This window comes from Ctenopharyngodon idella, chromosome 18 (assembly GCF_019924925.1).
Source record: "Ctenopharyngodon idella isolate HZGC_01 chromosome 18, HZGC01, whole genome shotgun sequence".
In the NCBI taxonomy this organism is placed as follows: domain Eukaryota; kingdom Metazoa; phylum Chordata; class Actinopteri; order Cypriniformes; family Xenocyprididae; genus Ctenopharyngodon; species Ctenopharyngodon idella.
In genome coordinates, this window is record NC_067237.1 from 68795 (window position 1) to 95059 (window position 26265).

At 37.4% G+C, this 26265-nt stretch overlaps 1 protein-coding gene across 4 annotated transcripts in view; it reads left to right on the forward strand.

The window, feature by feature from the left end:
- tspan4a (tetraspanin 4a) overlaps nucleotides 1-24558 on the forward strand; it is a 35196-nt gene extending 10638 nt beyond the window's left edge. For all 4 annotated transcript variants that reach the window (XM_051869900.1, XM_051869901.1, XM_051869902.1 and 1 more), the window contains 6 exons: nucleotides 7532-7723; nucleotides 16512-16586; nucleotides 22755-22856; nucleotides 22951-23082; nucleotides 23433-23516; nucleotides 23601-24558. In XM_051869900.1, coding sequence (XP_051725860.1) covers nucleotides 7532-7723; nucleotides 16512-16586; nucleotides 22755-22856; nucleotides 22951-23082; nucleotides 23433-23516; nucleotides 23601-23669 — 654 coding nt within the window. In that variant the 3' untranslated portion in view covers nucleotides 23670-24558. The remainder of the gene's footprint in view (nucleotides 1-7531; nucleotides 7724-16511; nucleotides 16587-22754; nucleotides 22857-22950; nucleotides 23083-23432; nucleotides 23517-23600) is intronic.
- The last annotated feature ends 1707 nt before the right edge of the window (nucleotides 24559-26265 follow it).

The following is a 26265-nucleotide window of genomic DNA, read 5'->3' on the forward strand; positions in this document are numbered from 1 at the left end:
ATTCTGGAGCATGTATTAAAGATGTTTCATCTCAGTGGCTTCATCATGGTAACTGTTCACCGGTCTGTTTTCCCTCTCCTGTTATCCAGTTAATGTTGCTGTGTCGGACTGATCTGGATGCTCAAATCACACGGCAAAACTTTGAAGCGCCACAGAGTCACAGTGTTGCAGCGGGTTGGGCAGAGATTCTTCCGTTTTAAATCTTTGAATAGAAGGGTTGTAATGCAGTTTAAAGTCCGCTTAGCTAGGCTTTGAGTCTGTTTTTTTTTTTGCCATGTTTCTAGGGATTTTCTCAATTGAGGGTGTTTCTCAATTGACATCCAGTAGAGGACCATTTATTTAAATAACTTTCCTAAAGCGAAGCAAATTACAGAACATCCAAAATCCTGTTGGTTCCTCAGACAGCTCCAGCAGCACTGAAGCATGCATACATATATATATATATATATATATATATATATATATATATACACATTGCAAATCCATTAACATAATCATTATTCGTGCAGATATGAGTACATTACATATTAATTAGTACATTTTAATGGGGAAGGGAAATTTAACATTTAGCTGAACTTTAGCCATGAACTGTTCTCATGAACAGACTTTCATCTGTTCAACCATGAAGCTGGATGATCTTTTGATTTGAGTTGCAAAACAAAAATAAATGTGTGTTTGATTCAACAGTACTAGAGATGTTCATGGACCCGAACGCACACAAGTAGAGATCAGTACATTTAATTGCTCTTGAATGACACACAAGCACATTTGATCTGCCATGACCATATTTGATGTTCATTATGTTTATACGTTCATTAATGTTTGTGTAAATTAAATGTTCATCAATATAAAGCTATCACGTCTCTTCAGAAGAATCACTTGATTCTTATGGATTACAATGAGCATTTCGAAGTGTTTTGGTAGATTGGAGGGACAGAAATCACAATATCTTCATTTGTGTTCTGAAGATGAACAAAAGTCTTACGGGTTTGGAATGACATCATGAAGGTGAGTAAATGATGACAGAATTTTTAGTAGATTTTGATTTGTTATAATTAGATGCAGAAAAAGCTTTTGAAAAGGTTGAATGGAATTATCTTTTTGACATGCTTAATTGTTTTGGACTTATTGTGAATGTATAAGAATCCCACAGCTGAAGTGCTGACCAATAATACGGTGTCAAAATCATTTATTGCATCTAGAGGATGTAGGCTGGGATCTCCAGCTGTTCATATTACCATCAAACCATTTCCAGTTGCTGTCAGAAGGCATAACAGTTGCTGGTATAGAACACAACAGACACTTTTTATTGTACTTGTACTCACCAACAATACTCAGATGAGCTGTAGGCCGATACTAGTGCTGCTGGGAAATACTTGAATGAAAAACAGTTGCCATGGCAATAATGACAGCAGCAGCCTTATTAAAGAGTAAGAGAAATGTAAGATGCTGTATTTTTAGGCCATACACCAGGCTATATCACTATATTTAGACTGCAGAATGAGCCTCTGTCTCAGTGTTGTGGTTTTGTTCTTCTTTTGTATTTTTCCCTTTTCTTTCCTTCTCATTTTTACACCTTAAAACATATATTGTGTACTATTTCATATTATTTAAGATTTATGATAAATTTATGAAAATGCTAATTTAGAAAAATCCAAATGAACTTTACAAATCTTTATTTGAAAGGGTTCAAAGGGAACCCCTGGTGTTAAGACTTGTATGGCTTAACATAACGTAAATGATGTCTCTTACTGAAATATGTAGTAGAAAACCCATTAAAGATTTACGTTATTTAAAAAAAACATGACATATTTGGACCGATTTGGACAATGGACGGAGCCATTTTGTTTAGCTGCACAGTGCGTTCTATGTCGATAGAATGAGATACTGACACTGTCCTATTGCTATTTTAACCCCAACACTACTCGAAATATAATATACGATGCCACATTGTGCAGCTTTTGGTTGGAATTTCCAGTCGATGAGCCACAAGAGAAGTGATGTAATTCTTTACTGCTTTACTAGCGATAAGAGGAGAAAAGAATGGGAAGTTGTGCAGAATGTGGACGAATAAACTTCCTAACTGCATCTTTGTTCTCTTCACTTTAGCCCTGATGCCTTTGAGAGTTTTTATCTGTATGTTTTGGTGCAACGGTAATCTAGTAACGCATACAGGTCTTAAAGGGTTAGTTCACCCAAAAATGAAAATTCTATCATTAATTACTCACCCTCATGTCGTTCCACACCCGTAAGGCCTTCATTCACCTTCGGTACACAAATTAAGACATTTTTGATTAAATCCGATGGCTCAGTGAGGCCTGCATTCACTGATTAGATTCATAAAGCTCTGAAGCAGTGTTTTGAAATCGGCAAATCACTACATTGTTGAAAAGTCGTTATTTTGTTTTTTTGGTGCACAAAAAGTATTCTTGTCACTTTATAATATTAAGGTAGAACTACTGAACTTGCATGAACTGTTTTAAATATGTTTTTAGTACCTTTATGGATCATGAGAGAGAAAATGACATTGCTGTGAATGCAGGCCTCACTGAACCACTGGATTTCATCAAAAATATCTTAATTTGTGTTCCGAAGGTGAATGAAGGCCTTACGGGTGTGGAACGACATGAGGATGAGTAATTAATGACAGAAATTTCATTTTTGGGTGAACTAACCCTTTAATATCCGCGGGGTTCCTTTTAAAACCCGATCAGCCTTTTCAATTTGAGCCAGAGCACAAAATTAGTGAGGATGAAAACATCGAAGACGTGTAATGTCTCTGTGGCTATTCGAACTACTGTTGTATGATTGACATGTAAAAATCGTCTGATCACCTGAATGCATTACACACAGTTAAACATGCTGAGAAGATGCTACTGTTTCATGCGATCACAGATGTCTCGTGCATCAGCGCACACGAGCTTTGAGGCAGTCTGTCTCAGGCCCTGTCCCAAATGGCACCATAAACCCTCACGGTCTTCCTCTGAGTCCGCACTTTCACAAGGTAATGCCGCTTTGACTGCTGGGTAAAGTCCTCTGCGTAGCTCACAGTCTTGCGGGCTCAGCGGAAGTGCGCATCGAGGGCGCATAGCAGCCGCAAAGCCACTCACGAGCACCCTTCTTTAAGCTTAAATGACAAATGGGACACCCTACGGTCTTGTGGACTTAACGGACACGCGCACGCAGCGGCCATTGTAAGTCCACAAGACCGAAAGTGCACATGAAGTGTGCCATTTGGGACAGGGCCTCAATTGAGATGTGTTATAGTCTTACCTTCGTCAGTCTCTACGACGCGCGGCATTTGGTTAAAGCATACATTTATATCCATCGGCAACTGGAAGCTCTTTCAGCTGTGGTCTACCAAAAGCCTCAAAGTCATCAGGGCTAAAGTGAAGAGAACAAAGACGTGGAACTTTAGGAAGTTTCATTCGTCCACATTCTGCACAATTTCCCATTCTTTTCTCCTCTTATTGCTAGTAAAGCAGTAAAGAATTACATCGCTTCTCTTGTGGCTCATCGACTGAAAATTACAACCAAAAGCTGCACAATGTGGCATCGTATATTATATTCCGAGTTGTGTTGCTGTAAAAATAGCAATAGGACAGTGTCAGTATCTCAGTGAGTGCAACCATTTGACGTCATCGACATAGAACGCACTGTGCAGCTAAATAAAATGGTGCCACCCATTGTCCAAATAGGTCCAAATATGTCATGGATTTTTTAAATAACGTAAATCTTTCATGGGTTTTCTACTACATATTTCAGTAAGAGACATAACTTATGTTATATTAAGCCATACAAGTCTTAACACCAAGGGTTCCCTTTAAACAGTGTTTTATTGCACATGTGGAAAAGTCTTTAAGACACTAACAGTTCACAGTCAGTTAATAAGGTCACAGTTACAATAACTTTGGAGAATAAAGAGACTTTCTACTGCCTCTGAAATACAAAGGGAGACCGTGTTACAGAGAGACAGTGTTAGACAGTGTTACAGAGAGACAGTGTTAGACAGTGTTAGAGGGAGACAGTGTTAGACAGTGTTAGAGGGAGACAGTGTTAGACAGTGTTAGAGGGAGACAGTGTTAGTGTTACAGAGAGACAGTGTTACAGAGAGACAGTGTTAGACAGTGTTAGAGGGAGACAGTGTTAGTGTTACAGAGAGACAGTGTTACAGAGAGACAGTGTTAGAGGGAGACAGTGTTAGACAGTGTTAGAGGGAGACAGTGTTAGACAGTGTTAGAGGGAGACAGTGTTAGACAGTGTTACAGAGAGACAGTGTTACAGGGAGACAGTGTTAGACAGTGTTACAGGGAGACAGTGTTAGACTGTGTTAGAGGGAGACAGTGTTACAGAGAGACAGTGTTAGAGGGAGACAGTGTTAGACAGTGTTACAGGGAGACAGTGTTAGACAGTGTTACAGAGAGACAGTGTTACAGGGAGACAGTGTTAGACAGTGTTACAGGGAGACAGTGTTAGACAGTGTTACAGAGAGACAGTGTTACAGAGAGACAGTGTTAGACAGTGTTACAGAGAGACAGTGTTAGACTGTGTTTCAGAGAGACAGTGTTAGACAGTGTTAGAGGGAGACAGTGTTAGACAGTGTTAGAGGGAGACAGTGTTAGACAGTGTTACAGAGAGACAGTGTTACAGAGAGACAGTGTTAGACAGAGTTACAGAGAGACAGTGTTAGACAGTGTTACAGAGAGACAGTGTTAGACAGTGTTAGAGGGAGACAGTGTTAGACAGTGTTTCAGGGAGACAGTGGCAGACCACGTGTCCCAAAGCCAATGATTGTGTTGGAGAAGTATCTCACATCAATAATCTGCTGCAGTCCATAAGACACAAATATTTACCCATGTTAAGAAATTTGCTGGATCTAAAAATTGTAGAAAGTGAGAGGACAGGTCACACAGCTCCATAGAAATATGATAAAATAAAAATTTGTAGTTTTTGTGCCAGTGTGCTTCAGTAAAATCACTGGACTGGATTTTTACACTGCTAAGATTTGTGTAATGACATTACATTTGTCCTGTTTACTTTAGTATTTTGACACTAATTGTTCATTATATCACATTTATTTAAACTAAGGGTAATGATAGATGTAGTGTTAGACAGCAAGGTATAATTACACACAGCGGGGGGGAATGAACACTTAATATGTTTCAGCAAATGCTTTTAGAGGTAAACAGGGGTGTCTAACAGTAATTTACTTTGGACTGACTGACCACAGTTAAAACATGTTAGTATTCATCACCACAACTCAGCATATAACACAACTGTGTGCTTGTCGTACTAAATAAAGAATTGAGTATTTTCTGTTGTCCTTGTTTGTTTGAGTGTGTGTGTGTGTGTGTGTGTGCATGTGTGTACACAAATTTGTATAATGACGTGGGTATTACACTGGTATTACGATGTAAACATGAAATATGAGGACATTTCATGAGTCCTCATATTTAAAATAGCTTTAAAAACATTCTAAACAATGTTTTATTAAAAATGTAAAAATGCAGAATGTTTTCTGTGATGGGTACAGTCACAGTTTGTACAGTATAAAAACCATTACGCCTAAGGAATGTCCTCACTTTGATAGCAAAACAAACCTGTGTGTGTGTGTGTGTGTGTGTGTGTGTGTGTGTGTGTGTGTGTAACTAAATGTTTCATGTTTATGTCATCAAAAATTAATGCCTTCAAAATCAAAATCATGTTAATGTGCTTATGGATTTTGAATAGACTACTGAAAGATCACAGCAATAGTGCCTCTATAGAGTATAGAGATATACTCTTCATCTCACGCAGTAGACTGGACTGCAGAAGAGGGTGAAATTGAGAGACAAAGGACTTGAGAAAGAAGAGCCAAGACTGTCCTTCAGCACTGTGCACATCAGATCCAGGCGTCAGTGTTGTCGTTCAGCTAACAGCACTGTATGCTTCCGTATAAATATTGCAGTCAGGCAGCATTGTGCGGCGCGTCGGACCCTGGGGAACGAGGTGACCCAAATCAGCAAGACAAACACGTTTCACACCTGCATAAACAAGTTAGCGGCCGCAAATGATGACACAATGCACTGCACTGTCCACTAACAAGGCATGAGAGTGTAGAAAGGAGGGTCTGTGTGAACGGAAGATGAAGGGATGACAGAAGTGTGAGAGAGGAAGAGAGAAACAGAGAGCCAGAAGAACAGGTGTATGAGCAGCAGGGTGCAAGAGAGAAAAGAAGATGCATAGGAATAGATCCAGCACCAGGAGCTCATGGCTTCTCCATCATCAGGTACATGGACTGTTTCTTGGGCCTGGCGAGTCAAATGTTTCCCTGCTGTGATTCACTGACTGCAAACAACGCTGCCACAGTTGAAATGGTCAACCAGTGGAGGTAGAATAGCTTGACATAATTTACATGTGAGAGAGAAACAACTGACTTCAGTTGTGGCTCATCAGATCAGAATGTAGCTTTAGATGTTTGAGTGTTTAAGTCTTTTCTTTTGAGCTCTATAGTGTTTCAGAATGTGAAGCTGTTTTTGCACTGATGTCAGACTGATCGTTCTGATCTGATCTTTTGCTTTCTGGTCATCAAATTCCAAATAAATAGAAAATATCAAATGAGATGAAGCTCATTTAATTTTCGAAGTCCAGAAAGAAACCTTACTGTATTTTTAGGGCAGTCTGTTTTATCTAGTGCCTCAAACATGTTTTCTTGAAAACTGCTTACTTTGGTTCACGTGGTTTTCAGTTCAATAATAGAACTTCTAATAGATTTTCAGTCATCTTTGTAGCATGTTGTTATGCATTTGTTTTCTGGAAGATGCTATTCATGCTTTTTATTGAAGATGTTTTGCACACACATCTAGTGACTCGATCACTAACTGTGTTCACAAAGGGAAAGATTATTTAACCCATGAGTCATGACTCGTGAGTTCAGAAACTCTGTAGTGACGGTTAGTGCTTAATTCACCAGCATCTCATCAAATACCTTTTAACGTTAATGAAAAAGACAGATGCACAGATGCATGAGACAGTTGAATCAATTTCAATTTAAACTCATTTTGATTTGAGAAGAATTTGATTTTTTGTTTTGGGTGAATCAACAGCGTGTGTTTGAGTGAGGGTGAATTGGGCATCTTAAAAGACTGAAATATTTCACAAAGGCATTCTCAAAACAGCCTTTTGAAAGCAGAATTTAAAGAAGATAACAGACATTATGTAACATTCTCTTGGCTGTCCGTTGATCTTCTGCAGCACTTTGAGAGACTCTCACATGTACCATACTGGCAGACTGCATTGTTGTTTTATACATACATGCACATCTGCGTCTCACCAATGTGGAGACACAACATGCCCTGTTTAATCATTAGAAATGTGACACTGTGCATTGAAATTCTTTTAAGATTAGTGGCACTAAAACAAATTCATGCCAGTTGTATAACAAATGTTTGTGTGTACTAGTCTATTCTTGTGTTTGTAGTTTTGGCATTTGCATCGGCTCAGTGTTGTTTTACATGCTCTCTCTATCTCTCTCTCTCTCTCTCTCTCTCAGCTGGGTGGTTGTGGGATTCTCGGAGTGGGAGTTTGGCTTTCCATCACCCAGGGAAACTTCGCCACCCTCTCATCCTCCCTACCGTCACTCTCTGCTGCCAATCTGCTCATCGCTGTGGGCAGCATCATCATGGTGATTGGCTGTCTGGGGTGTGTGGGTGCGGTCAAAGAGAATCGTCCATTACTCCTGAGCGTAAGTAAACTACATACACTAGCATGTCACTTAAAACATCCTGTTCATAACAGAGCATGTGTGAGGGCTCTAAGCATGTCTTAAAATAAAAGGTGTGTAGCAACTCAGCATAAGAAATAGCATTTTTTCTTGAAGTGACATAAGTCAGTCTGACATTCATTTGAACCATAAATGTGGCTTTCTGCTCACTGCTCACATGATAATATATGGCTCTGGAATCAGAGTGGTGCCAATAATTGACATCGAGTAGATTTTTATGGCTGCCATATAGAGACACTAGGAGGAATTCATATGATCACCTGCGGGTGAAACGCAGGAAATGAGAAGCAGACTGCTGTCTGTCTGTCTATCAACATTTCAACAGTGTTACAGACGAGGCTGTAGAAAGATTATTTACAAAAGGTAATTAACATCAGCTTGATTCTTGGTGTTTTCATGGATTATAACAGGTAACAAATTATACCAGCGTACATGACAGCATAGCTTATAGTATTATAACATAGTTGTTATAGAATAAAGATCATGTGAATGTGATCATACTGTAAAGTATGTTCTTTGTCATAGATTTATATATGTTAGTAGAGTTTGGAAATGCCATAAAAAAACAGTCAACACAAAAGACCCTTACTAAATTGTAAAATAATGTTTTGTAGAAAAGGTACTTGATTTGAACGACCCTGACGCACCAATAGAATATGGAGAAAAAGACATTAGCATAAATACTTCAAGAATTGAAAAAGAAACAGATGCTGTTAATTGCGTTAATTATTTTTAACAAATAAATGCACATATTAATTGCAGAAATTAATGTGTGATATTTCCCAGCCTTAGTGTGTATGTGTGTATATATACAGTATACAAAACCATTCTGCCCTCACATCAGTTAAGATGTTTTACCTGAAGCAATCTGTCAACTAGAGCTGTCACGATACCAGATTTAGAAATCTCGAAAATATAAAAAAAAAAAAATTATTTAAAACACCACTGCATACAAAAGGAACAATTTCACTTAATTGCAAACCAGTTTGAAATACCTTCCCTCTGTGAACTGATGTGGCTTCTTATCACATAATGAGGCAGAAATTATATATTTTTATAGTATTATATACAGTGATAAAGGCTGTAAGTTGGCATTGCATTATAAATGTACATTATGCTCATGAAAATACCCGAGATGGCTTGAAGAACACAGATAAGCAATGGTGTGTTAATTCTCTTCAGGTTTAATTAAAATATCACCACCCTTATTTTATTCAACTGCAGCACAGCTAGATGTCTTTGTCCATATTAGGGATTTCCTGGAACGTCATAAGTTTTATTACTCCTGTGAGTCTCACTTGTGGAGTTTCTGCACGAGGGCGCCCTCTGGCATCGAGTATGAATGAAACAGACATTACATGTGAGCGTTTTGCATTCTATAATGCTCATATTGCCCTATTTTAGGCAAAAATAGAAAAAAAATACTGCACTCTAAAGATTTTAGTAAAAAGTAAGAAGTAAATATACGATAATCCATATGTTTTTATCCGAATGAGCACACTTTTGGACTAAAAGCCCAGAGGGATGTAAATATAATAAAACACAGAAAGGCGCCAGCAGTTAACAGGTTAATGTAATATTTCTCATTTCAATAGCAGACCGGGGTGATTAACGAGTCGTTTTCGCAGAATCCAAAAAATGTCCACACTGGCGAGCTCTAACTTTCTTGGAGTGTGGCTAGAGTGTCTCGTCTGTCGCATCCGACAACATTCTTTTACGCAGCGGTAGCAGCTGCTCGCCATGACTGCTTGTGTTTTATGACAGATGGCAACCAGCATTAAGGTGCAATATCGCCACCTACTGTACGTTGGGATATCAACCAGATACTGGTGCTGGATAATTTACGTGCCATATTGTCATGTGTGTACTATTCATTTGAAATATTACGGTTATCACCAATACCTTGTGACACCTCTAATTAACATGTTAACAATATTTCATTTTTTAAAATATCACGATTATTGTCAATACCGGTATATCGCATCACCCCTACTATCGATACATGCCAAAGTACTTACTCTTCTTTATGATCACTCAGAAAGCCTTTAGTAATTGAGGTGCACTAGATATTAGATATAATTTGATTTAAATTTAATTATAATTAGAATTAGATTTTATCAATAATATTTTAAACCAGGGGTTTTCAAGTCTCCCCAGTCCCAGGTTTAAACCATTTGTTCCATTGGGAGAAGCCATTTAAAACTGTTTTGCATAGTGAGATTCAAAAAACTGTTTTATAATTCTCTGAATCTAGTGTATCTTGACTTGTGTATCTTTTAAAAATCAGCCAGAGACCTGCGGATAGTTTTAGAGGACATGTTTCCAGGGGCCAGAGAGACCTACATTCTGTATGAGAGCGTCCCGAGACAGATGCAGATGTCGGTCTGTCATCATAACCTCACAGGGGCTGAGCTGGATTGTTTTATTTCAGCTGTATGCATACTAAAAATCCTGAAGGGGAAAGCAGAATGGTGGTCAGTCTAATCATAGCCCTTTGTATTCAAACCTCTTTCTCTCATCAGATCATCATAACTCAATGGTGTAAAACTGGTAATCCAACAGTGATGAGAAATCAAAGAGAAAAACCAAAGTCATGATCAATCTCAGCAGCATTAGCTGTGCATCCCTCTGTCAGCACCAGAGCTTCCAGTTATTCATGCTCTGCTCTGCTTTTATTTCACGCTGTATGTTTAATTCACTGAGTGGCGTCCAGTTATCTTCTCAAAAGAAATGTTTTTAATCCAGTAAAAACTTGTAAAAATGTCTTTGTTTTTGCCAGTCCTATCAAAGGAATCATGAAAGAGCTCACAGCTGATAACACATTTTCTTCATTCCTCAGTTTGGAAAAGGAATGTCAAGCAAAAATCACATACTGCTAAAATAGTAAGAAAAGTACAGTGCTATATCGGTGTGATTTTACCGAGGATACAGTTTGGATTATGATTTTTGTCTTTAGATTCCCTGCATTTTTGAATGGTCTGAAAGAACCTCTACATACATATCCTACAATCTTCTTCAAAATGACTTGTTAGGATAAACCTGCAGAGCTCATCTCAGGTCAGCTCAAGAGCTTAAACACAATATCTGCAGTTCGCCCTATACTGGGCTTTCCGCAGTTATCCATTTATTCCTATAGTGAAAGGAAAACAAAAATTATAGATATTTTAAAATGAAAAACACACATAAAAGTTGTTGTATGTCTTTTTTTTTAATCACCTCAAATAAAGCGAAAAAATCCCAAACTGTATTTTTTCCACCAGCCAATAGGATAAAACAAGCTAAAGGAAAACTGCTGTGAATACAAACAAAATCCCTCATCTGAACGTGCAAGTCTGCAGCAGACCCTGTTTTGCAAATTTATTTGATTACATACATGAATTAAATACTGAATTATTATGTTTAGCTTTATTCCCCACCCTAATTGTTGGTGTGAGCTGCTGTTGATTTGCTCCAGCTGTTCCTCCACACTGTTTCCGGTACAATGTCACGAGTCGTCTGTGAATATATAATGCTGTTGAGCAGGGCTGCAGTCACCTCAGAGACTATCACAGCCTGAAGATGATTTATGATAAAATATTCTCATGTCCACTTGGGGGATGATGATGTTTACTGCTTAAGCTGCTATTTATGTCATGGGCTCATTTTAATGACAGCCTCGGCTCTCCTGCGAGTCTTTATCTACTGTGGGTCGAGCAGTTATGATGACGCCCAGTCATACTCAAACTGTTGCCAAATTCAGAGCCACATACTTGTATGCTACTCTTACTGTTCCTGCCATAGAAAGATATAGTGAAAATAGTAATTAATGCTAGTATGCGGTTCCGAATTCAGGCTTTCTTTATTTCCCTCATACACGATGAGAAAGAGAAAGAGGATGTACCAGAAAATACATTTTGGATTCTCCAGTGAATAATTTTTTCTCCTTTTTTTTTTTTTTTTTTTACATTTGCATGGCTTTACATTACATTATCTGATAATAGTGAAAGTTGGATGTTGTTTTAAAGAAATGTGCATAAATGACAACTGCATAAAATACAGATTCCATGCAGCAAAACACCCAAAATATCTTTACACGACAAAACACTCTTCTATATACTCTTTAATGCCCAGCCCAGCCCATATTATACATAGTCTTGATCTAAAATAAAGAGTATGAATTTGCTTGAGCAATCTAACAAATTCAGAGTGTGCTTTGTGGAAATTTTAGAGATGATTTATTAAGATGTACTGATAAACACATAAAAAATGCTTTTATGGTAATTTCACCAAATGTTAGGCACTGAATACAATCTTCTGAGTAATTACATTATTAATAGTTGGTCAAGAAAGATACTGGTAAGATACTATTAACTATCAGTGTAATTTGGGCTTGCTATATTTCAATGTAGTTTTTCTAAAAGCAACTTGTCAAAGAAGTGAAGGAGTTGATCCAGCATGAAAAAGACTGCAAGATTAAAGGAGCTGTAAATTAAGCCAAAGAGTATAGAACCTAAGAGGCGAAACTCTGATGCTTTTTGGGTAACAGCCACTCGGCAGCCATTTTGGGGTGAAAATGCTAACTGGACAATAGAATCCATCACATCTTATGCACCCAAGATCGGCGAATCTCACAGCCAAATCAAAAACGCAATAGAAAATTTCTCAAATTCAGTAAATTTTATGACACCTACATTAAATGTTGCATTGTCTTAACCTATATATGTTTTATGTTATCAGTTGTGGAATCCAGCCATTACACATCTGAAGTTAACGTAGTTAGCCTACTTTATTGAGTATTTCCATTTTATGCAACTTTACACATTTACTATTAATAGTAAATTAATAAATTAATAATTAATAAAGTTAAGATCATCATGTTTGTAGCGTGATCCAGGGGATTAAAACGTATAGGCAGACCTAGTGGAGTAATATAGTAATAGTAAATTACTCCACTAGGTCTGAAATACGTTTTAATCCCCTGGATCACGCTACAAACATAATGATCTTATAGAACATGATGCATTGCTGTGTCTGTTATCGCATAATTGCCACTTTTGGACACAGTGGCTGTGTTTTTTGTTTACATAGTCTTGCTTTAATGGACATTAATATAAGACAACACTGCAAAAACAGTTTCTGTTAAGATGTTATATCTGTTATATATTTATTGTTCAACATTCCCAATTTTTCTGATGCATTTCCTTAATTTAATTTCATATGTTGGTATTAATTCAGTCTTTATAATGCTAATACTAGATCTTCAAAGAATTTTAACCCAAACTGACTGGGTTTCTAGAGAGCAAAGGTTTTGTGAAAAAAGTCGCTTAAACACAAAGTCTGTAAAATAAACTGTTAAAAGGATTTGATGATCACTAGTGATAGTATTTTATTCTGTGTTGTCATCATTCAGGTTGGATTTTAGCTTTAATGTACTTTTTTTTTTTTTTACAAAGCAGCTGATATTGCCATAGAAACTAGTGGACTGCCAAGTCGCTTTCACCCCAAAATGGTGGAAGCGTAGAGCTGCTGCTGGGCGCTGGTGTTGCAATGGAACGTTCTATTGAGTTTCACTTCTTGTCAGTAAAAGTTCTTTGACTAAGCTCAATCCTCTCTGCACTGTATTATGGCCCATATAACATCATTCAGGGGATTTCAGCTCTACACTAGGTGTGCGATATGTATTGTCTACGACAGGGGTCGGCAATTAAGTTTGGCATCGGGCCAAAAAAAAATTTCGCCACTAGATGGCGGGCCAGAACATAGTCAAAGGATAATTTAAGAAATTAGGCTAATTGATGAAAAATGCAACTAGAATTGCCTGTGACAGACTGTTACAGTGTCTTTTGTAACTGGCAGTGAGATGTTACTCTGTGTTAAATCCTGTAGTAGGACAGTCATTAACAAAAAGCCACATTTGTGTGGCGGTGTCCAGGTTTTACACTGGATTAATTAATAAAGCAGAGTAGTGACACATAACCTGGCAAGTATCTTCATTCACCAACTTGCAACATAGACCGCCTTGCTAATATGTGGGAGATGCAGAATGGTTAAAAATAACAAAAAAATAAAAATAAAAGAGGACTTGAATAAGCCCATTTATGGCATGTTTGAGTCATGCTCTTAACAAACTATGTTTTATTTCCATATTGTGAATAATAAATGAGTATCATTTTAATTTGCTTGTTACACAATGGAGCCTAACTTATTGTAATAATTATTCAACGTAGCCTACTTTTACACAATTATTCCTTGGCATCCTCACATACTAAAACTCCATTTTTAGGGGCCAAGCACCGAAGGTGCGTAGGCACCTATTGTTGGTGCTCTTTTTAACTATTATTATTATTCTTCCGTCTTCTTCCACTCAGGAAGTCTATGGCAGCCCATAGAACCACTTGCGGGAAAGTTGTGAAATTTGGCACACAGTTAGGGGACAGTCTGAACTGTGTCCATAGAAAATTTGGAGTCTCTAACTCAATCCTTCTAGCGCCACCAGCTGTCCAAAGTTGCACACATTTATGTTAATAACTTTTGAACCGTAAGGGTTAGAAACAAAATTATTTTTTCCTCTGATTCCTTAGGTCAAGACGAGGGGTCAAGCCGTTACTCCGATTTTCAGGAAAATTGAACCAGATCATCTTCAGACCATGCCGAAAAAAATTATGGATTTCAAATAGATTTCTCAAACCATTTTCTAAAAACACGCGAACGAATTTAACGTAGCGCTTGTGAAAATAGACATATATACATATAATATACATATAATAGGCTGTATCTCCACAACGCTTTATCGTATTTGGACAAAACTTGGTACAAGTCATCACAAGCATGACCTGAGGCAACATGCAGCGTTTCGGCGCAGCGCCACCTACTGGTCCTGAGATATGAAAAATGGCTATTTTTGCTTATAACTTCTGATGGGTTTGTCCAAAATAAATTTGGTCTCGTTAGATTCGGGGCATCATGCCGAGTCGAAGGATATCCAATTTGCACATATCGGAATTTTTTGAATATTTTGAATTTTGTGCTAAAATGAAATATTTTATGAACGCATTAGCATATCATTACAAAACTCGGTATGGCTCTTTAGCACCATGCCCTGACAGTACACAAAAAAGTTTGGCACAGCGCCACCTTGTGGTCAAAAGTTATAACAAAATTTACAAAAATGCTAATAACATTTGACTATTTTAACCTATTGTAATACAAATAGTCTCAGTAGATTCCTTCAGTCATGCTGAGAACATAGATATCAAATTTGCCATAGTCGGCTGAACTTCCTGTCCACCATATTGTTTTTCTTTAAAAACATACTTTTTCGAACTCTTCCTAGACCGTTGCTCCGATTTTCACAAAAATCGAACCGTATCATCTTCAGATCATGCCGACAAAAAGTTATGGATTTCAAGTCGATACGTCAAACCGTTTTCGTATACCGGAGCAACGAATATGAAGCATGATGCAAAACTGACTCTTGAAGCTGTATCTCTGCAATGCTTTGGCATATTGACACCAAACTTTGCATGAGTCACTGTCACCTTACTTTGACCATACCACAACAATTTGGTCACAGCGCCACCTATTGGTTGAAAGTGATGAATCATTAAATCATTATTATTAAAGGTATTTATGATTTCTCTGTCATTTTGCCTAAGTATGTCTTTAATTGCTCAATGTTGCAGTAAGTCTGATGCTCCGAGCTGTGCTGGGATGACTTGTTGTGCCTTCTTTGTGCTTGGCCCCAATAATTGCTGCTTGCAGCTATATTTTTAATTGTTTGCGTGCTGGAGGTACGCTATTATGTCATGTGCAGAGTGACATTTAACATTTAAGCTAGCTGGTGAGAGAAAATGGCAGTATCAAAGAGTCCAAAGAGGAAAGTTGTCAGCGAAAATAGGGCATACAAAGAGAAGAATGAAAAGACAACTATGCGTTCATCCTACCTGGTTTTGTGAATGCAAAGCCGGTGTGTCTTATCTGCAACGAAGTTGTCGCTGTTTGCAAAGAATACAATATTAGGGGCCGTTAACATGTCACGTCTAAAAACGCGTGGAAAGCGTGGCAGCGCCTCTTTCCTTTCCGAAGCGCTTGCGCTCCCGTGGCGTCTGTCGTTGCTATGCAACCATGAACTGCGCTCTCCCGACAGATCTATTTCAGAACCAGACATTATTGCTGGCGGGCCAGTTTTGGCCTGCGGGGCGCCTATTGCCGACCACTGCAGTAGGGTTATTGTCTGTTTTTGCTCTATTTTGTGAAAGAAAATAGTTCCAAACAAAGCCATAATAGAACAGTTGTTGGTCTCCAAGCATTTCGTTTCTGAATTAATCCACATTTTTAATGGTTTTGAATCGGTTGAGTGAAAAACTCAATGACCCAGTTTCGTTCCTGAATGAATCAGTCGTTTGAACGAATCGGTTGAATGAATGATTCAGTGAGTCTCTCGTTAAGACTGTTTCTTGCTGCCACTTACTGTTGGTTTTAGTTTTTCATTTTTTAAAATACAATTGCTTTTTTTTTACCATTTCAAATTTCTGTCATTTCAATTTTTTTTCAATTTTTTTAAAATCATTTTCTATTTTTAAAACTTTTAAATTTAATAAACTTTTTTAAATTTAAAAATGCAACAGAACTGTAATGCAGTGTAAATCATGTCTGACCACACTGAACAGTAAATACACCTGATCGCAGCTCTGCAGTCGAAGATGGATTCAGTCATATTTCAACACTCTCCATTATAAACGCACTCTCTCTTCTGCTTGTGTTTCTACAGTTCTTCATTCTGTTGCTCCTGATATTATTGTTGGAGATTCTGTTCTTGATTCTGTTCTTCGCATATCAAGATCAGGTACGTGCAAAATGGATCTGTCATTTTACGTAATTTATTATTTTATATTATTTCACAGATTATGATTGGTCAATAGTGGCATTCAGCTCTCACATATTTCATTATAATGACAATAAATTGTATAATTCGCCGTTGTCTCTGTGATTTCCAAGTCTCGTCCCAGATAGCACAGGTGCGTCTCTAAGATGTCTGATAAAGAGCGCTTAATCTGGAAAACATCTGTTGTGTACATCTGATAAACATCTTAGAAAAAGCAGTTATATACACTCTAAATCATAAACATCTTAAAGACATTTTCCAAATGTCTATTTAACATCTGACAGGAAATGTCTTAGAGACGTCTTGCAGGTGATGTACATGTGCTATCAGAGGTATCACTCCACACACTAAAATAATTTACACCCAAATCAATATTTCATGACCATGTATTTATTTGTTATGTAGCCATGTAGTAAGTGGCATAATGTAGAGTCAGTCTTAATCATAAAATAAATAAACATATTATAAATGAGGGTTAAAAGTGTGTGGGAACCTTTATCTTAAAATTAGATTTTGATGAAAGATCATCTTGGAGCCTTTTTTTTTATCTAGGGTCTTGGTACAAACAGTTACAGCAATAACGGCTTTAAGAACCATTAAATCTTATTGTAAACATCAAAGTCTTCTTTAAATGTTGCAATATGCTTTTCTGTCTTGTTTACTATTTTGCAAAACTTCGGTCTTTACCTTTCTTGGTAAAGGAACAGCACTGAGAGCAGTGCAAGTAAGAGAGATATTCATTGGGTTAGTATCATCTAGACAGAGCCATGGATATAAATGAACATTGCAACACTGCAGGACCTCAAGACTGAGCTCAATACAAAGGTCATTGGTGCAAAGGTCATGGGTTGAGATATTAGATATATTATTCCTGAGGTCTTGCATCAATAAAGAACTGTTAGAGATGTTTTGATCCTTAAGGATGCTGTCTAAGGACACATGATGGCTTCTTTCTCAGTGTAAAATAATCAAACTGTCTTCACTTTCTCTCTCTGTGAGAGATTTTTTGCCATCGATTTTCTTGGCCGTTCTCCTCAAAGCACATATGGCATCATAGTGTGATGGGCATTTTCCAAAGACACTTCCAGTGATAGCAGCATATTTTGATGGTGGAACGTGATTTCCTACAGCGACAGACTCTCTATGGCTCTTTGTGAAATTATCTATGTCAGTCTGCTATTCCTCCAACACTCACCACAGAGACAGAAAACCACACCATTAATTCACCTTTCATCAGTGCTGATCTTCTCACTGTCAACGGTTTTGTTATTTCAGTGAAGACACAGATTAGACAAAACATTTGCATCATGAAGCTAATTAAATTATTTCAACATACAAAAATATGTTATAAAAATACAATATAAACAATACACTTTTCATAACTTGCATCCACACAAAATTACACATGAACTAAGATTCGTGCTAGTCGATAAGTGGAAGTCATGTTTGTCAGTTTTTTCCATAACTAAAACACGGACAATGAATAATTGAAGTGTAAGGAATTGATAAAATGGTGTTATAAAGAACATGAGCTTCCTGTGCAGAGTCATCTTTGATGACAGCAAACACCATAGGTGTGATTTAACAGCTTGGGCTGTGAAAGAACAGAGACAAAGATGACTTTAAGAAGAAAGAAGAAAGCATATTTAGTCACAGTACTGTTGATAACACTAGTCTCCATCACCAACAGCCAGGGTGTGTGTGTGTATATATATATATATATATATATATATATATCCTGAAAAATGCAATTTTTAATGATTTGAACAAAAGAAACATATGATACCATTGTTGTCAGACTTTATTACTGATTTGACATATTACTGTTATTGAAATGTAAACTTGACAAACAGTTTTGGAGATTAGTGTTTCTGTGACTATTACTTAGAAAACAGCAGGTGAAGGTTTTACATCTGGGGTGTAGAAATACGATTCATAATTTAACAATAATGTTTTTTTTTTTGTTGTTTTTTTAAGAATGCAAAGGTTTCCCATTTAGGGTTATCGTCTGGGTTTGGGTTAGTGATTATAAATGACCTTTATTTGAATAAGTGAATGTGAGTGTGTACAGTATGTGTGGACGGTCCTCTTTAAACTCAAGTTAGATTTAAACACACATCAGCAGAACATCAACCCAAACTGCAGCCTCTCACAGATCTAATGGGAGCGATTGCATTGATAAACTGGAATATAAAGCTGAAATTGTGTTAATCTGTAAATACTTTTTCTTCTTCCGTTCCACACATATGATTAGAAATGACCTCCTTGACCTCTCTCTGCTTCTTCCTCTCTACTGATATTTATTATTTATGATTTATCACTGTATTACATCTATCAGGAAGGGTGTGTGAAGCGCATAGAGCTTGTAGCCGATGATGGCAGACGGATCACAGGGAATAATGGAGGAGCAGATATAGAAGAGAAGACACGTGTGAAATGGTGCAGCGCTCGGTTCTAAACCCTGCCTCAATGCTTATTTAATGCACATTTACGTTTCAAATGACAGCTCCTCATGCTTACACCCTAATCCTGTCTGGAGGACTGTAGGGAAATCCAATCCTTTGAGGACAGCTTTTATTGGCAGGTTTTAACAGTATAGATCACCGTCTTTCTCTGCCTTTTTCCTGTTTTCCTATTTCCTCGCTGTTTGTGGTGTTGAATAATTCATTGATGACGGCCTGTTTGGCCGACTGATGACGGAAGTGCGGTTCCTCTGTAGTAAAAGCTGCAAAACCTTCATTTATTACTCATGCTAGATATCTCAGAAGACTAATATTCCATAAACACTTCACCTAACTTCATGTATTCAGTGAAGAATAGTTAAGATGTTTAGGCCATAACCACGCGTCATAAAACATCTGAATGTTCTTTTAGGCAAACTGATGACTGCATTCTAATAACACTAAACATATTTAATTGCCCATATTTTAACTGAAAACATCATAATAGAAACACTGTGAATTTACATTGAATGATTTCACTCAATTATTCTGTTAGGATTTAATGAGAAGCAAAGATGTCTGAAATGTACATCTAATTACTGGAATTATTGAATAAAAACCCCATGAAATACAGTAAGTATTTAAAAAAAAAAAAAAAAATTGTCCCTCATTAACAAATAGACACAAAAAACTTTGATACTCAATGTAATATAATGTCACAGATCACTATTTTCCAGACACAAAATTAGATATTTTAACCTCAAAACTTTTGTGTGACTAAATTATACAAATGTTGATATTAAAATTAAGAAGTGCATAGCCATTCATGAAATGTGTTGAGATGAGATTTTATGGCATCTATGATCAAGAGAAAGTTAAGGTGGGCGATTTGCACCTTTCTTATAATATGGTCACACGTGTGATCGGGTCACAGAAACGCAGCTATAGTGGCGGGTGGAACAGGGACAGAGATAAAGGATGAAACCAGGAACTGATCATCAGGAACATACAGCGGATATGGGACGGTAGTTTGAGTTCTCAGAAGTAATGCTGAGGATCTTTCTCCCTGTCGTGCTCTTGCACACTTTACTCTTGGCCAGCAGGAATGACTTCAGACAAGCACAGCTTTGTTCATTCATTCATTCAACTCGGTCGCTTTACCAGCTCATGTTCAGCGCTCTGTGGGACGCATACATGAAACACCAGCAGAATGAATTTCTGTGTAAATCACTCATAAATCCATTCTTATGTAAATTGTTTCACTGAATTGAATACAACAGTTTTTATACACAGAAATTAGGTTTGCTTGCAATTAATGAATGAATGGCTTGTATGTGTAGCTATATGTGTAGCAGTCGTGCATTTGTGCTTCATTTGCTTTTAATGTTTTTTATTGTTATTATTATTATTTGGATCAGTATGCTGCATCACTGAAGTGCTTCTCTCTACTCATCATCTGTTTGTAATAATGTGTGATGTTCGAGAAAAGTGAAGCTGCTTTGAAACAATCTGTATTGTATGAAGACCTATAGAAAAAAGGTGAAAGTCAAAGTTTTCATCGGTTGTTTAATATTAGAATTCATTGTACTATGAAAATATATTCTAACTTTTAGGACTCAAAACTTCATCCACAGTCCAAGATAATTTATTGAAACTAAACTACAAAAATCTGTGTGAAATTCTGCAACTTACTGACCCAGTTGATTGAAACCAGGAGATTTACATTTACAGGTCAATAGCACATATGTATTGGTAAGAAATGTAGTCACAGTGAGCTAATATGCAGGAAATACAGTAGAACAGATACTGTTATTCTGAAACTGCAGAAGCACAAGCAATAAGAGTCAAATGTGTTGAAGCTCGTACTGCTTCTGTCTGTGTGGATCTGAAGATCCTCTGAAGAATCATAAAAACCAGCGGCTTCGGATCGGTTGTGTAAGTTATGTAACAACAGGTAGCAGTGTAATTATGTTATTACGTTACATTCCTCTGTTAAAATGATTAATTATATTGATTTACTGACACATAGCATCATGGCTAGTTAACTCATTTTCAGGGATATTATTTTATGCTCCACTGTCATTAGATTTAGTGTGTTTAGAAAAACTGAATAATCTGTGCAGGACTGCAGCACAATCAAACGTGGGTATGAAAATAAGGCCGTATGTCAGACTCTACAGCAAACGCGGATCATAGGTGCGAGTCAACAAACTTATTTCACATGTGAAGAGGGTGTTTATACAGAAGTGTTCACTGCAACAAGAAAAAAACAAACAAACCTTAATCAGAATTTTTGTCTTGTTCTCCAGTTAAAAAAATGTCTTATGAGGTCATGAATGCATGAATGAACTTTTCTGCATTCGACATTGAGAGCATATGGAAATATGCGGTTTCACAAATGTTCGAAATGTGGATTTCAAAAGATTCATAGTAAATAACACCCAGGTTTCTAACTGACAACGAAGAGCAGCCATCAAGTGTTAAACAGTATTCGATGTTTTTACGTGCGGAGGTTTTTGTCCAATAATTAAAACCTGTTTTTTTCCCCAGAATTTAGTAGTAGGAAGTCACTAGTCATGCATTTTATATATATATATATATATATTCATGAAAATGACTCTCTAAAATCAAGGACCACAATGGAAATAAGTTAATGTAACTTTATTGTGTTATCCTTGACAAAGAAGCACAGCTATATTGCTACTTTTTATGTCAAATAAACTCAAACTCAATCGACTATGCATTCTGTTAATTTTGTGAATTGATATGTTTCGTCAGGCCACGAAGGAATATAGAGCTGAGTATCATCAGCGTAACAGTGAAAACTAATGCCATGCTTCCTAATGATATCTCCCAAGGGTAGCATGTACAGAGTGAAAAGCAACGGTCCTAGTACTGAGCCCTGCAGTATTCCATATTGAACTTGTTATTGATATATGTCTTCATTTACTGCTACAAACTGATAACGGTCAGATAAGTACGATTTGAACCATGTCAATTTGATTACACTAATGCCAACATAATTTTCGAGTCTATTCAAAAGAATGTTCTGGTCGATAGCATCAAATGCAGCACTAAGGTCCAGTAACACTAAGTCCTCTGCTCAGACCCCAATGGCCAGCTTCAACTCCCTCCCACCAAATGCTGGTGTAATGTATTCCGATCTTCAGGCTGAAAGAAGTGGATGAAATATTCTGAATCATATCAATCCACAATGGACTTTGGGTTCTTGCCACTGTCGCCTCTGACTTGCTTAGTTAGGGACACTTAATATGCAAAATATTATTGATCTGACTGCACTGACACTATTGGATGAGAACTGAACTGAGCTAGAAGATGACATAGATGAAATTAACTAATTTAATAATTGATGAAATTTACACAGTTATTGAACCGAAATCAACACTGAACTGAAGTGAACTGAATAATGACAGTTTACTGTTGTCTTTTTAGAGCTGCTTTACAGCAGATTTGAACTCTGCTTGCATCATTGAATCATTATTTTCCAGTTTATCACTGTAAAGCTGCTTTGAAACAATCTTTATTGTATAATGCGCTATAGAAATAAAGGTGACTTGATTTAGCATCCTAAAAAGAGAAGATCTCATGAAGTTTATTATTGTGAGGGACAATTGTCATTCTTATGACAATTAATTGCCACATCAATATGCTTTTCTCTGTGTTCTAGATTGATCTGTATGCGCAAAGTGACCTGAAAAAGGGTCTCCAGCTCTTCGGGACTGAAGGCAACATCGGTTTGACCAACGCCTGGAGCATCGTCCAAACTGATGTGAGTTACTGGATTCATTTCCTATTATTATTTCCCATAGCATTGCAAGACATGGCCATGGTCAGAGTGTGATGGTAGTGCCTCTGTGTTGTAGTTTCGCTGCTGTGGAGTGACCAATCACACAGACTGGTTTCACGTGTACAATGCCACGCGTGTGCCGGACTCCTGCTGTCTGGAGTACAGTGATAACTGCGGTCTGGAGAATCCCGGCACCTGGTGGACCGCCGTAAGAAACACGAGTGACTTCCCATTATCAGTCGGATCAGCTCAGCCTCTGATCTGGGCAAACACATACATAACATGACTGTATGTGAGCAGGAATTATAGAGTTACATCGACTACAGCAACAGCTTAATAAGAACATAAGCAGGGGTTAAAGACCCCATACAATGATTCGACAAACACTCTTTTCTTTCCTGCGTTCATGTATTTTCCTATTGAATTAGGACAGACAGAAACCTTGTTTTGTCTCTGTAAACTGTCATGGGTGTCCACCTTTTACAAGAAATGCTGAACACGTTACTTTACGCCTTCTCTTGTGTGTGACTAGCGGATGGTGTTTGTGTGTGTTGACAGCCGTGCTACGAGCGAGTGAAGGGCTGGCTGCAGGAGAATCTGGTGGCACTGTGGATATTTGCTCTCTGCACGGCTCTAACACAGGTACTAAACACATCACAATAATCAATATATGATAAAGAGCTCAGTTATTGATTATTATTTACATGCATTTATGTGTGTTTTCAGATCCTGGGGCTTGTGTTTTCCATGACCATATTCTGTCATGCGGTAAAAGTGGACACGTTCTATGCATAGAGACGCGGTTCAGGACCAAACCATTTCAGCCTGTTTCTGCTTTCTTCACATACGTCAGTCTTTATCGCTGTAGCAATCAATTGCAACATTTTGCTAACACACTGCTATTTGCAACATGATTTTATAATTCAACTCAACTAAAAGAATGAAAAAAAATTACAAATTGCTCTTTATTGTGAATATTTACTGGACAATTCGTCCACTTATAGCAATGTTAAACAGAGACCAGTAACTAATGTCATGATTTTATATTTGTATAATTTCATATTAATAGCCTACGTATGATATGAACAACAGCAATTTATATTTATTCAGAGTGGGTTCTCAATAGATTTTAGGCAAGATATAAAGATCACATTTTTGTATATCTGAGACAGTCTTCAAAGCAAAAGCAGTAAAAAAACAGAAGCAACACTTTAGTGGAGCAAATGAAGTACTGGTGTAGGAAGAAGCACAGCTCTGTATGCTGTTCAACAAACCAATTCAGTAAAAGAGCAAAATATAAGCACAATTTACTACATTTACAGTGGAACACAGCGTCACCAAACGGTCTATTAAACAATTCGGATAATAAGGCATCTAGAATTATTATTGGAGCTGATGAAAAACCTATAATCATTTATCATGTTTACCTTTTCTTAAAAATGGTTAAAGGCTGAAATGTGAGGTTTATCATTTTATAATTAACTTTTTTTTTTTTTTTTTTTTGCAATATTTTATTTGTAGTACATGTTAGTAGATAACATTTTGTTGTAAGTCACCCAACCAACTCTCTAGTTCATTTAAAATCCGGCCATCACTGTTAATGTTATTATTTTAATGTTTCTGCTGTTGTTGCATTTATTAAATACTTAACAACTGACTTTGTAATCCCTGTCAGCAGATGAAATGTGTGTCTGCTAGTGTGTTGTTTTCGTTAAGGACTTTGAATGTTAAATTAGGGACCTGCTGGTTATTTTCCCATAATATTTACACTCTTAAGGTCCCATGTGTCCGTGTAGATTTAGGAATAGAGCTCATGAACGAGTCCTTTGCTGCATTAATGATCAACCTGAAAGCCAATGCGGCTTTATGCCACTATAGTACAGACTCAAAAGATGAGAGAAAGTGTTCAGGGTGCCATTTGAGACGGAGCCGATCTCATTCAGCACGAGGAGAAAGAGCGTGGAAGCAGTGCAACGAGGAGTGAATTGGTGTGAATCCCCCGCTTATGAAAGATGACCATACACAATTAAACGCAACTGAAACACATCATTTACTTTTTTAGGATATTGCTGTTTCTGTTTTTTTTCCATAGTGTGATAAACATAAAACCCAGAAGTTCTACAAAAGAAAGGTCGCCACCTACTGGTGTAATGATGTACTAATGTATCTACAGAAGAACATACTGAACAGACTGAATCAACTGATTTAAACAGTTTCACTCACTTGGTACTCGCCACACCTTGCTGTGATCAGATTAGTCTGAATTAGTATAGGAATTATGAGATAACACATCCATCCATCCATGCATCCATTCTCTAAAGCAGTGGTTTCCAAACCTGTCCTGGAGGACCCCCAGCACTGCACATTTTGTATGTCACCCTTATCTGACACACCTACTTCAGGTCTTGCAGTCTCTACTAATGAGCCGATGAGTTGAATCAGGTGTGTTAGATGAGAGAGACATCCAAAATGTGCAGTGCTGGGGGTCCTCCAGGACAGGTTTGGGAACCACTGCTGTAAAGCGCTTGTCCTGTAGGTTGTGAGGAGGCTGGAGCCGAAGGCAGGGAAACACCCTGGATAGATGGTTGTCAAATAATGAAATATGAAGTGTTTTCTCTGAAACTCTTAACAATACCAACCCCAGCACAAATCATAATCACCCTTTGAAAGATACCCAGATCTGGGTATGTCTCTATTATTTAAAGGGTTAAAAAAACCACTGCTGTATGAGACACCACACATACATACAATATGATATACACCATACAGACTAACTATAGTTTTGCCTGAACTCAAAGAAAATATTATTCAAATATTATCCAATCAGTCCAATCAGCTGGATTAACTCTTCTGATGTTATACTGTTCATTTGAGAATCAGGGCGTCCCAGAGCTCAGGCAGCCGATTGGTCGCCTCGCGGCCCTGTCATCTGAACCTGCTGCCTGTGAAGGAGGCGTTTCTCAGCTTTCAGACGCAGCATGAGATTTATTTGAAGATTTCTAAAGTGAAAAGAGACTCTCTGGCCATCGTTTGCCATTGTGCGTAATTCAAATTGAATTTTGCTAACAAAATGACTTTTGTGCTTTGCTCTCTTTAAAATAAATACACTTGCTTTGATGTTGTATTATCTTCTGCAATGACATTCTCACATTTTAAGTGTGAATTGTGTCCTAATGTTTTGGGGGCCTCTGTACGTTTACAGATGACTGCCTGTGTGTTCAGATCTGTTCAAATAGGAGAACCACAACAACATGTAATAGTAATGCAAAAAACTAAATTATAATGCACAGTCTGTGCAGTGAAGATTAGAGATGTGTAATGGTCCTGGTCAATAAAGATAATGTGACTGAATAAAAATAAAGAGAAGGACTGTGTCAAAGTTCAGAATAGG